This window comes from Cyclopterus lumpus, chromosome 4 (genome assembly GCF_009769545.1).
Source record: "Cyclopterus lumpus isolate fCycLum1 chromosome 4, fCycLum1.pri, whole genome shotgun sequence".
In the NCBI taxonomy this organism is placed as follows: domain Eukaryota; kingdom Metazoa; phylum Chordata; class Actinopteri; order Perciformes; family Cyclopteridae; genus Cyclopterus; species Cyclopterus lumpus.
Window position 1 is genome coordinate 12,933,121 of NC_046969.1, and position 13,950 is coordinate 12,947,070.

Below are 13,950 nucleotides of genomic sequence, written 5' to 3' on the forward strand. Positions count from 1 at the left end.
GGAGGGAACGGAGTTGGAGGCGATGGGAGGGTGCAGCAGGGGGTCATTGCGGTCATTCGCATACAACAATAAATCTTCCGAATTCACTCTGCAGAGGGCAGCAGTTGTACAATAAAGCAAGTCAAGAGCCTGCTAAGTTCCCGTAAGCCAGCTGGACAGTACTCCTCTTCTGTGTGTGCCATTGCGACATTAAACATGACGTCAAAGAAAAGTTGAACACTGAAGCACTTCTGACACCATTTCATTTGGTTTCAATTCCTCCTGAACTGCGAGAACAAAGTCTAGTAAGGTAAGAGAATATGGAGTTTTCAGGCCCGATGTAGTTCGAAGTCTTAAAAGTATAGTTTACATGTCTGCAAGGACATATCATCCACCCTAAAACTCCAACAGACTCCTCAAACTAAGGTTCAGAATGAAAAACAGGTGTAACAATATGTATTTATGAACACAACAACATGCTCATTGTAATTACTGTGTCTGCTCTGTGCCTATGTTGTGTATTTCCCGGTTAGGGTCTCTTACTTTCTCCTGGCAAATGTTTGCGCTTCTTAGGTTCAATTAATCATCTGGAAGGAATTCTGCAGAAAACTTGAGTATTGGCTTGAAATTTGGCCATGAGTTTACTAAAAAACTCAAACCACATGCAGGATGGGAGACCTCTGACGTCTGCTTACCTCTGACCAGTCCAGGGCCAGCCACTCGGGGGGGCAGCTCTGGTTGCTGCAGGGCTCAGTGAGAGAAGGGCGTTGGGTTGTGCAGGCCGAGTCGTCCAAGACCTTCTCCTCCGTCACAGAGATCCTCCTCTTACACAACACCTCCCGCGTCTGCAGGCCGCTGTTACAGCTGCGACTGCACTCCGACCACTCTCCTGTCCACCAGCTAGCGGCAGAGAGGGGCCTTTTTGTTTTTAGTTTCCTTCATTTGCATATGCATAATACACTGTGGACATTATGCTGTACAAAACAGGACTCATGGGTTGAATAAGAAAAAAGCCCACCAACACACATACAAAGTTAGCAAACACTAGTCTGCATACATAGACAGTATTACAGTTATACACACACAAGAGTATCTACGCACAAAACAAGTAAATAAGACATAATAAAGGCTACAGCTTGTAGTGAATACATGTGAATCTATTAGTAGTATGTATATTTTATAGTTATTATAACTCAGTGTTATAGTAGAATGAAACCTGAACAACACTGATGTACATATTCTATGTCTGTCCGAATACCATTATACCGTCAGTATTAAATTGAAAGCTAAAATAACTAGCATTAAATGCAAATCGTCAAATATTAACATTTAAATTACAAGTTAAAGCAAAGGTTTTGAAATCATCAAGAAATACATTTGTTGTGTCCCACATGAAGACAATCTTCAAGACAAGAGACGACTCACGATGGGGAGCACGGCTCAGTATTGCAGGATCTTCTCTTCTCTTTGGGTTTGTTCTTCTTGTCACAGAAGTGATTGTAGGCGACTGAATGATCAGCCTGCTTCCTACACACCACCTGCTGTGTCTGCACACCTGAACAACATGGGGCAAAGACACAGAAGGCCGTTACGGGGGCCAATGTTCGGTGTTAGGAACGTGCCACATTGCTGAGATTAATTGTGTTGGTAAACAGTGTTTTGAATACCGCAATGTCCACAATGTTTTGCAGTGCAACATGTTCAAGTGTTGAAAGCATTTGTGCAGTTAACTGGCAGCTAGAATAAATGTGTATCCCCAAAATGAGCTACTAATTTTCAGTAATTGGCATCACAGATCATCACATCAAAGAGAAGATGTCTGATATTTACGAATGTAATTATTTTCATTTTATGCTCTTTGAATTAATCTGTAAATGAGCAAGCGCTGGTCTAAATATCCTCGGCCAGATGTTAAAAAGGAACATCACGTACATATCTTATTTATAATAAGGTGACAACATTTTACTGACTTAAAGTTGGATTCTGGAGAAAGACTGTTGATATTTGAACTAAACACCCAAACAAATACCCCCTCTCATCAGAGTTTTAGCATGTGCTATAATCATCTATCAGAGGAGAAAACAAGCTCTTATCAGGTAAAGCAGCACGGATCATTAACTCACAAAGGCCGGAGAAGAAAATTGGCTTTATGTCAACATGAACTCCACAAACACTCCAGTTCCATGATAAATGGTTAGCAAACAGATGTTTTAGCCATTTAATCCTTAACCTTTATGTGACATCTGCCCCGAGTGAGTGGGTTCAATCTTGCAGTTGGGATATAAATCTGTTCACACAATCACATCATAAAGAATTTTAGAGAAAAGAAAACCTTGTCCCCACAGGGTAAACCATTACATTTTGGGCTAAGAAGTTAGGATTGGTGTTAGGCATGTAGTAGTTATATTTATATTTAGGATAATGCAACATCCTCCTACTGTAAGTGACAGCTTGCTTGTGTTAGTGTGTCTTTCTACCTCCAGCGCAGAGAGCTGAGCAGCGTGACCATGAGGTGTAGTGCCAGGCAAAGCCAGCGAGAGGTTCCCTGTTCAGTGGGGGGTTGAAGCGATAGTGGATCCCTGGGTTCTCCTCCCGCACCAGCACCTAAACATACAACCAACCAACCAACCATTTCACACAACAATGATGGTGAACATTTTTTAACATGACATTTCTTTGAAGACCTGTTTTGGGGGTTCTTTCCATTCTTACCATGACAATCAGGGTTATGTTGGTTGGCCCCAGAGCTTCGAGAGTTTCTGGTCCATCAGTGGGCCGCCTGTAGTGGAAGGTGGTACCGGCAACATCGAACCTGCGAGGCGTGTCAATGGTCAGCTTCCCATTGATAAAATACTGGTCTCCTTTACTCTTCAGCACTGGACACAGAGGGAGAAATACTTTTAAGCAGTTTTAACAGTAAAGTAAAAGGAAACAATAAATGGACTAATGTCCCTTAGTGCATCTAAATCATCCCCATAAGAAGAATCTTGGGCGTCTTATTTGTTGTATGACAGAGTTATATTAATATTAGCTCAGTACTGTGTATTGTTTATTAAGGCTGCTGTAGCAAGCACAAACACTGAAAAGAGCAGTTCTCCTGCATATAAAGTAAAAATAATAACCTTATACACCGCCAATTAGCTCCAAATCTGTCTAAGTTACATGTTGCATCTTGTTAGCTAGCAAGCTAGTCAACAATACATACAAGTCTGAACTTGGTGTTGTTTAGACTTATGACGAGCTAAGCTACCTGCTTCCTAATGCTTCTAATGTTTACGCTAAAGCTCCTTTCACATAATATTAGCTGACAAAGTAAGAACAAGTCGGCTACAGTAGCTGTCATAGAATTGTCTTCCATTTTATTTTTTATGAGAGGCATTTTAGGTGTCGTTAATAACCATAATAATATAAGTGTTCCAGTTCAAAGGCCTGGTATGGTGCATGCTGGCTCCCTGCATGGCTCATCTGGACACACAGATGAAACAGTGCAGTAATTAAAGTGACAGCTGTGTTCTTCTTGCATGTCAAAATGTAGAAAGGTCTACTCAATCCATAGATATTAAACATATTACATTTTTACATATTCGTACTAGTAATAGCAAAGGTGCAACTAATAACACTAACAATGTGTCCATATTATTCAAGTATCCCAGTGAGTCAGAACATTGAGGGTCTTTCTTATTTAAATATGTTGTGCCAACTCGATTCCTCGCTCTTCCGGCTTGTGATCCATAAAACTAATCTCAGCGCTCCAACTTGAAGGAAATCCTAAAATGCATTTCAAAGGGTGAGGAATGAGGATCAAGGATCAAGGAGGCTTAGTGGAGGAACTATGAGCGAGGAAACACCGGTGTATCCTATGCGGAACTGCTTTTGGCACACATAAACAAATAATAATTCAAACCAGATTGCGAATTGAATTAAAAGTAAATATATATAAATATATATTCTCATCTGACAGAGATCATAAAGTACAGCGGGAGAACTAAACAATGGACAGCTGATCAGCTGTGCCATACCTCATATTGAATTGACGTTGTATTAAAATGCCAATGCGAGGCGAGGACGTCTCATTTGATAAATGCCTATTGCCTCGACTCCGCTGTATTCTTGTCTCTTCCTTGCCTCCTCCGCTCGCATCTCCCACGGGCGGGACTAGGCAGCAAGGCGAGGAAAGGAATCGAGGAGGCACAACATTGTGAAATGAGAAAGACCTGAGACAGCATGAACAATGGCAGAATCTTGAAACAGAAGCACCTGAATGGCAATGAGTTATCATTATGTTACTGGTAACACCTGTACTTTTCCTGCTTTCCCAAGTTAAACAGTCCTGTGTAGAAAAGGTCCACGCCGGGAAACTGATATTGATCCTCTCGTGAAACTCTTGGTAAGAAGGCAAATTTCCCAACATTTTGAAGTATTTCTGGAGGGGTTAGGACGATCAAACAAGCATAAAAAGAAAATACAACACTACCAGTTAATATAGTTGCAGCTGTGTGGTTTGTTCATATTTCTTGAACTACTTACTTTGACACATTTACACAAACATTAGCTCAACTATCTTCTTACCAAGGTAGTTGAGGGAGATGTTGAGCTCTTGTATGTGGATGAACACTGATCCTTTAGGAATTCTGACCACCTCTTCATAACCTGAGACACACAAAGTCAACAAATTAAAGCAAGGTGAAGGAGGCTTATTCACTGGAGGGTCGAGCGCGATGCATAAGTAGTGTTTAGCTCAGTGGGATGCCGATGGACTAAGCAGAGGCTTCAGATTCCAGCTGCATTCCCGGGCAGCCGGCTTCAGCTGTTCGGGAGCGAGAGCTGAGCCGGCTTCTCCTCTCTTCTCTCTGTTCCCGCCATCTGTTTTGGTCTCTTGTACTATTCTTCTTCTTCTTTTTTTAAACGCTCATCCCATCTACTCAGCTCTGCTCTGTTATCCAGCCATTGCAGCCCTGTAAATAACTTCAGCGTCACAAGAAAGAAGGAATAAAAAAAAAAAAGCGAAGGAATTAAATCATTCCTTTCAAAGCTTTGACGACAAGAGGAAAGGAGAGGGTTTGGCTCATGACCTCTCCGTGGAGCTTTACGAGGTTGGACTGACCCTGATCTGGGTTTCTAGATGGAGGCGTTGCACATTATTAGACGGAGTTTGAGGTATTTGGCCTCACAGACAAACACAGAGAGAGCAAATGTGCGAGAAAGTAGTATCTGGTAATAATCACAAATCTGTTTGGTAAACACAGAGCAAAGGAGCTGTAAACCTTCAGCAACCCCTCACTGACTCCCAGAGTCACAGGCTAGATACATGGAAATAGACTCGGGACAATAATGCATCTAAGCTGCGAGCACAGAGCAACAATTCAATAATGCAGCATCTTTAAGAAACCCCAACCATTACTTTTCTGTGATGTAATGTCATTCATTTCTTTTTTTATTTCTATTTTACAGTGTCGGTTTTATGGTTTGCCTTCATCCAAGACCATACTTAAAATCCCTTGAGCAGAGAGGAGAATCCCTGGCTAAAGGTTTTAGGAGTTCAGAGAAATCAAAAGCTTGTTATAGAAATGACTAAGGGATTCTGCCAGTGATAAATCTTTCTGTGTCCAGAATAAGCCGTTAGTCCCCGCTCTGAGTTCACCTTTGGGGTGAACTAGAACGCCGACTAAAGCGTAGTTTATAGTCGCCGTAGTGAAGCGAGGCACGTGCACCTTTTCCATTTGTGTAAAAGGTTTTCGGATGTGACCGTCACAAATAGTTTACTGATATAAGCGATATTACTATTACTATTACATATTCGCTTTTAAATACTTTAGAAACAGGAGATCCTAAAAATATTAAGTTCAATAAATATTTTGCCAGCCACATCAAATTGTTTATCCAACTTTTGTTTCTTTACAATGCAAGTAACTCAGTGTAGTGCACTTGACAGTGCTTGAATGAAGGAAATAAAGTAGGCCATGAATATGAGATATGAGTTGACAGTTATTGCAATTCCTTCTTGGCATTGTGGAGGTTGGTTTATGGCATTTGTTTAGCCAATTACTCTCTTCGTCTTCACAGTACGTTTTGGTTGTACGCCTGTGTACGCGCATTGAGCATAAAATGTCCTTGTGCATGCAGAGTGCTGGCGTGGCATCTCTGGAGGCTCGAGCTACAGGGCAGCACAAGGATAAACAAAGCTTTAGAGCGAGGCCTTGTCGCCCAACATCAGTGCCCGACCTCTAATTCTCTTGGATGCTCTACCGGTATTTACAAAACCAGACATATGTATACTGTCTGTTGTGGTGGTGAAGGTGGTGACCAACAACTGCAACTACTCTTGAAATCCCCAAACTTTAAGGAAGTGCAACACTAAATCACTGAAGCACATCTTTAAAAATAGCACTGACCGTGGTTACCATCTCCAGATCACAAAACATACAACTAAACAACCTACACTTCGCCTTTATGTACACCGAGAGCGTACGTGTAACTGGAGTCAAGAGTCAAATTCCATGTATGTGCACACATACATGGCCAATAAAACTGATTCTGATTCTGGTTCTTTAGCTTTACTACCAGATTAGGTCAACGCTAATGTCAGATATTTTAAGGGTAGTTGTGACCTCAGCTAGAGTTGACAGTCTGGCCTGGTCACTGTGGTGAAGAGCACAGCTGCCTGCTCAGGGTGGGTCCCTTCTGAGGAATCCTTGAAGGGGGTGACAGTTGGGTGAGAAACTCTAAAGTTGGTGTTGCAAGGAGAAATGTTGCCCAGAATAGATGCAAAAGCAGCTGGACCTCAAGCCACACTGGTCGGACCTCACCTAAATCTGTCTGCCATGTGTCACTGGGTGGCTGGTGGATAAATAAATATATGGCTCAGGAATGGTTGTTTTACATTCACATGTGATATTGGGTTGACTTCACTCACTGTATTTGTTCAATTATATGTTGTATAAAATACTAGTGTTTGGTAGAAACTTGGTATCATAACTTACTTGTCTATAAAACTTGCGGTGTACCTCAAGGATTGATTCTGGGCCCTATTCTTTTCTCTACCTATATGATTCCCTTGGTCACGTAACTGGAAGACAAAATATCTTGTTTCATTTATATGCAGATGATACACAATTACATCTTCCTGTCAACCATACACAAAGCCTATATTGATGGAACTTGCAAGGCCATCCAATAAGACTATAGAATAATTAATTGACATTGTAATAAAACATAATAAGAAGTCATGAAGAAACGTCTGAGAGTAAACACAATGATGGATAAGACTAGTGACTGTTACTATCTGTTTTGCCAACTTTAAATATTGGCTACATCAACTTTCATCAACTGTTGAATATACATCATTGATCTCTAAGCACATCTCCTGCAGCTTGGAGGAGTTGTGTTGGCTTTATGAAATAAATAACTGTAACAGGATGCTGCTGTGGACAGAGTTTGCATGAGAATAGACAATTATACGATACATTTTGAATGTCTGGGATATCGTAACTCACATTATGTTTCATAACTTCTCATGTTAATGCCTCACGTTGACCTAATCGGGTTCTCAGAAGAGCAGTTCTCCAAATACACATTAAAACACTCTTCTTCCCCCACTAATGAAACCAGGAAAGACAAAATATTTATCTCCATGTGCAAAACCCGTGGTAGAAACTCCCAAAAGAAAATGAATGAGATGATGATTGCTTAAGTGTTTTAGTTCTGTACCTCCTTCAGGCAGCGAGTCGTTGAAGAGTCCCTCCACCGACGTGCAGCTGCTCCCATCACCCCCACAGAACCGGCAGCGGTCCTCGCGAACGTCCGAGCCGAGGACTCGATCACAGCCTACGTGCTGCAAGAAGGGCGAAGCAAGTGAGCTGCAGGGTCACTCAGGGTCAAGGGGCACAGTCAGTAAGTCGAGAAGTGTCAGAGGCTGGGTTGAGGGATTACCTCTAATGTCTTCCAGACCACTTTTCCAAAACACAGAAATATCAGATGGTCAGTCCAGATGTGTTTTCTGATCCTGTGCAGCCATAATGCTCTTAGCTTGCTAAACTCATAGCTGTCGACATAAATAAGTTTCATGATGAGCGAAGCAGGTGGTTTTACTCAAACTCTTTAACAGTGAACCCAACCTAAACAAAAGTGTAGGGAATGAATGGCAACTGCTCTCACACTCATATATTCATATGGCAGTTGCTTATTGTAGAGAGGGATAATGAAGCTAAAGTTTATTATTACTTTTACACTGATTACAATTCAAAATTAAATCCAGAGTTGAAACTGTGATTCACCCCATGGTTATCTGATGGCTAAATAATGTGGGTGTGTTATTAAAATTATTTAAATCCAGATGAGTGGGAGGCCTCTTGTTTCTAAATGCAGACATTGTTTCCCAGAGCTCATTGGGACCAATAGCTCAACACAGAATATATATTTGAAAAGCACTTTTTTAGCACTGAAAAAAAAAAGCGAGAGATGGCACATGGCAACTATAACAATAGACGTTCACACCACCATTAATCATCAGTTAATGAAATAACAAATGAATAATGGAATGGTGTTGAAACACCAACAATAGCACAAAAAAAATGTAAAGAACACTGCTTTATTATTAATCTTCTGAGCACATTGATCTCATATATATATTCATATATCTCAGCCATCAAGGCGCTCGGACTCCTTCGTCGGCCCCATTGCATCCACGGAGCCTCCCGCGGAGGGTTTGTTTGCTCCTGGCCTGATCGCTCCACGCTTTCCATCCCCTCCCTCTGGTCGGCCGAGCGCATCGCTGCAGCTCATCATCACAACAACAGTCCTCAAGAGCGAGATGGTGGCATGAAATTAGGAACTGTTACAGCTCCCCCACCACCCTCTACTCTTCCTGCTGACTCCACTCCCCAAAACTGGACTGGTACACCTTTTATTACCTCCAAGATGTCGTCCTTTTATGCAGTTCTTTGGTTCCCCTATTTTAGTTTGTCTGTTCTGCTTTATTTTGTATTTGTAATTTTCTATTCCTCTATTGTGTTCATTGCCTATATGGCATTGTCTCCTTTGCCTCACGTATTTTCTGAAATGTTTACTTGTATTGATGTTATGTTTTTACCTTGCTTCTATGTAGAGCACTTTATAAACCCTGTTTTTAAAGGTGCTATATAAATAAATGTATTATTATAAAATGTATTATATAAAATCCCACCTCTGAACTGCACTTATGAACTCTAGAGGTTTAGTACCAGGTGCAGTCCAGCAGCTGACTGCACCTGAAAGCTGCGGCACATATTTGCACAACGCCATTTCCTTGATAAATCTGGCACTCTATATTTTGTGCAAGAGTTCCGTAAAAAAGGGGCTCTGACAGACCTTTCGTCTGCACATTCTTCCCTCTCCTCATTATCAGACACCAATCTCAGAACTGAAAGCCGCAAGCGGCAGCAAACAAGCGTAAGAGATTTCTTCACAGTGTGTTTGAAGTGTTATGTGTGCATGAAGCATATGAGAGGAGAGATGATCGAACAGAAGGAGAGAAACTGACTGGATTGCAGACAGGAAAAGTCACAAGAAAAAGGAAGTGAAAGAGGAAAAAAGGACGGAAATGGAGAAAAATGAGAGGAATGGATGTAGAGTCAGAAAGGGAGAGAGTAAAAGAGAGCGATAATAAGACCGCAGTAAATGAAAGCCTGCCTGCAGTGCAGACAGACTAACAGCTGAGCTGGAGGGTCACTGGGTTCCTCCGTAGCGGAATAGAGCAGAGGGAAAAACAGAGTGGAAAAGGAGGAGAGAACAATGAGAAGATGTTGATTAACAAAATCCTCTTTTTGGACGAGTTCAGCCTTCCTCAGTCTGCCGAACCCCCGAGAAACTTAGAATAAAGCAAGATCATGGGGGGTAAAAGGTAAGAGATGAGGAGCAGAAAAATAAAATATTTTGGCTCTCAGCAGGCAACCACAAAACAACAAGCTGGAGATCATGAAGTTTTTATCCTCTGTCCTCACATCCTTTTCTACACGCCCATAGCTTACTTACTTTCTGGGGAAGAGTTATCTCCAAAATAAACAAGTGGAACTAACAACAGATTGGGAACAGCATCCACGTAAGCTGCGCACTATTACCATTAGGGTTTTTTGGTCTACGTCTTTTAACAAATGGGTCATGTGGGTGTCACATTGGGTTCCAGGAACCTGTTGGAGCTCCATGTGGTCTCCACTTCAGAAAGAGCAGCGGATAGATGTTTTGTTTTCATTAACAGCTGAGATTAAGAGAGAGCATCGGTAATGGGAACCTAAGATTGCTGCCAACGTTAAGACAATTTCTCAGTTAAGCAGCTGATTGTGCTGATCTTCAGCAGTCAGTGTGTAAACAGTGGCTGCTGTCCAGACGCTAGACAGCGAGTATAAACAATATTATCTCAGTCTTGTGGTGATCCCCTATTGTGCTGCTTCAGCTTAAACTGTCTGCTCACATGCAGATGTCTAATGGCTCTAATGTATTTCAATCAAACGTGTGCATGGGTGCTTACAAACACACAGAAAGGTCTCATCTCACCTTGCACTCCCCGTTAACGCACACATCCAGAGAGTCGTCTCGGCAGGGCGTGCCGTCCACCACAGCTGGAGCACGCTCTGTGTAGAAGTTGTATCCCTCTGCCAGGCAGTTGAGAGAACAGGGCTTTACCCCACCTACACACACACACACACACACACACACACACACACAGTATCAATATACCACATCTATCCACTTTACAGCACACAAACGTGGCCAAAAACACATTCTAGCTTGTGCACAGGCCGAATAACATTTTAATAGACAATCTATACACTATATACGCACACACACAGTGTCAATTTTTCTGTATTGATTTTATTGAACTTTGGGAAAAACAGCAAAGACAGTTTTCTCATACTATAAAACATTTAAAAGATTAGGTGATATGATCAAACCGGTGCGACTACATGGACCTTTTCCCAAGGTCAAGATTGAACTTCACCCGTTACTGTAAGTCAATGTAGAAGACAATTCCTTTCAGGAAAAAAGTTAACATTTCAACAGCTCTATTTAATTGATAACTTCGCCTGCTGTGATCTTCCAGACAGCTACTAAACTGAACTTGAAGTGATATTGTTTTCTCAATGCTAAAACATCAGTATATGAGCTCTGTTTCCACCATGCCCCTCAAATAAGCCATCAGTGAATGTCATGGAAAAAGGATCGATGCTTTTGAGAAATCTCTCCAAGAACTGAAATTTCATTAGCCTGCTAGCTTCTGGCCAGCAATTTGCGATCTGAGCTAATACAAATATTCCAAACCGTGCCTAATTTAATGTAATAGTCGCTGAGACAGAAGTCAAACCTCCTGCAGGTCAACTGCAAAAACTGAATTTCTGCTCTAAGTCACTTTGAGTCATGTTGACGTTTTTACCACCAGACTTTAAATATAAAATGTGACAATAAAGACCGTGCAGTCAAATCTATCAAATGGAATGTTGATTATCAGAATATGTTTCAACACAAAGACATATATTAATATCCAATTGTTCCCAAAACATATGCTTTTTGTTATTCCATAAATCATTTTGCAACACCCCAAAACTATATTTTGAGACAACAAACTCAAGGAAGAGGAACCACTGCAATAAATGACCAGATTTGCTAACGATTATTTATATTATTGCTTGTCTTATTGATAATTACCAATCGTTAAAATGGAGTGAACAGTGAAAATGAGGATTCAATTTCCTTCAGCCCAAAGTTACATATTCAAAATACTTATTTAATACAACCAACGGTTCAAAACTAAAATATATTTAATAATTAACTACAACATAGGATAGAGAAAAGCATCAAATCCTAATATCTGAGAGCCTGCTTCCACAACATTTTGATCATTTGTGCTTTAATTAAATAATAATGGACGTACAGTTTGAGCTATAGCTGAATAACTTCTTTACTTTATCACTTTAAGTGCACATGCGTTCAGTATTTAGTGACTCTACTTGTGTTATGTAAGTAATGATATCTGTAAATGCACTGTGTCTCAGTGAATTCATAAATCTACACACACACACCTGTGAAAAGACACCTAAGTATGATGTGCAAATGACTATTCTCACACACACACACACACACACACACATGCACACACACAAACAGTTGCTTGAGGTCTTCTCCTGCCAAGTGGTATATATCCTTCATTCATCTGTGTTGCTCGCCAACAGCTCCACTATTTGAGTGGCTGTTGACATCAGTCTGGGCTGTGTTTGTTTGTGCTGGCAGCGCTGAAGCAGGTACAGTATGTACTGGGAAGAAGAGAACGGGAGAGAGAGGAGAGAGTATGTACTGGCACAGCCTGCAGACAATAAAGTGGTCAGACCACGGAAAACTACAATTCCCATGGTGCATAGCTTTGGCCGGCCAATCATAGCCTGCAGTAGGGTGTGTGTGTATCATAGCTTGCAGGGTGTGTTGTGTGAGGGTTGAATGTGAAGTCCGTTAGGACTGAGAAAAGCAATGTGCAGCAGCTTGTTTGTCATTAAAAAAAAGCTGCTTAAACAACAGACCTTATTAATGAACTGTTTGGGCAGAGAGAGAGAGAGAGAGAGATTGCATCATAGTGAACTAAGTAAGGTGACAGACAACGGCAGAGATGACAAAGAAAAATAGCAAGAAGAAAAATAAATAAACTGTCTTCGTTGAGTTAGACAGTGAAAGTGAAAGGAAGAAAGCTGAAATAATTTGAGAGGAGTGAGAGGTCTGCAGAGGACAGGGAAGGGGCTGGGTGGTGTGATCTGGCCTTAACGCAGGGCAGAGTCTATGGCACCATTCCTATTTTAACAGCTGCAAGGGATTTCCATTGTAAAATCAGCTGACTTGATGAAAGGAGCACTTGTTGCCTGAAGTTGGAATTGACTGGCTGGCCATCTCTGTAAGCCATTATGTTATTGGAGGGCTAGATTAAAGGCAGTTATGTCGTTGAAACTATTTATCTTTCACGTCCAGTGTAGTGCTCATCAGGAGCGAGGAATTCTCGCAGGGCATTGTGGGAATGCATGGCTCTCTGCAGCGAGCATCTGCAGGCCAGACAGGATGGAGTCTGCAGCTTCGATTCTCTCTCCACACGCACATACACATACACATACACACACATACACACACACACACACACACACACACCTCAAACACCTCAAACATCGCTTACTCACTCACCCCCTCTGTATGGCTTCCAGGTGTAAAACTTTCCCCGGAAAGAAACGCTGTCGAAATCAGAGCATTGAATCACCCGGAAATCCCGAGAGCCTGCAGGGCACTCCTACAACACACACAGTTATCCACATATAAATATATAAAAACATGCAAGCAGAGTCCCATGCAATGACCAAACACAAAACTCATGAAGTAAACTAATATTAATGATTTGACTGCATGTTGACGATTAAGAACAGCAATACTCACATCAATATTGCAGGACCTGAAGCGCTTTCTCTCCCCCAGACAATACTTTCCACCAATCGTTGGCCTAAAACCAAACACAAAGAGAATCAGGCCAGTCAGTCACATCTGACAACAATTTGAAACAATTTAACCTCCATCCCATCACCACACAACACTGGCTCCTGATCTCTGCTTTGTCTGTCTTCATGTGTGTTTCCAATCTCACTGTCTGTCTCTTTTATTGCTTTATCAGAGACCATAACAACACCTCTACATAAGAAAACACAAATAAAAAAACGAGAAGAAACCAGAGCCAGCCACCGTCAAATGGCTGTCTCTGGTAAACGTTCAACAAATGTAAACGTTGCTCAGAGATGCAACAAAAAAACACTTTTGGCCTCAGATTTGGGTCAATTCATTCTCAGTTTAATCAATTCAAGATGAGGGATCTGGTGACTGTGATTCAAAAGCCAGTCTGCTAGTTGTTTGGGGATGATTCAGACAAACACAATAGAAACAGTGGCACTGCTGCCTGGAAATAAATCTCAGCCCTTTGCT

At 41.4% G+C, this 13,950-nt stretch overlaps 1 protein-coding gene across 2 annotated transcripts in view; it reads right to left on the reverse strand.

Annotated features, from left to right (window-relative positions):
* adamts10 (ADAM metallopeptidase with thrombospondin type 1 motif, 10) overlaps positions 1-13,950 on the reverse strand; it is a 43,451-nt gene that overhangs the window by 5,222 nt on the left and 24,279 nt on the right. For both annotated transcript variants that reach the window (XM_034530571.1, XM_034530570.1), the window contains exons 15-23: positions 13,414-13,477; positions 13,168-13,270; positions 10,507-10,640; positions 7,687-7,810; positions 4,549-4,629; positions 2,692-2,855; positions 2,457-2,583; positions 1,405-1,534; positions 675-879 (exon numbers count right to left, since the gene is read on the reverse strand). In XM_034530571.1, coding sequence (XP_034386462.1) covers positions 675-879; positions 1,405-1,534; positions 2,457-2,583; positions 2,692-2,855; positions 4,549-4,629; positions 7,687-7,810; positions 10,507-10,640; positions 13,168-13,270; positions 13,414-13,477 — 1,132 coding nt within the window. The remainder of the gene's footprint in view (positions 1-674; positions 880-1,404; positions 1,535-2,456; positions 2,584-2,691; positions 2,856-4,548; positions 4,630-7,686; positions 7,811-10,506; positions 10,641-13,167; positions 13,271-13,413; positions 13,478-13,950) is intronic.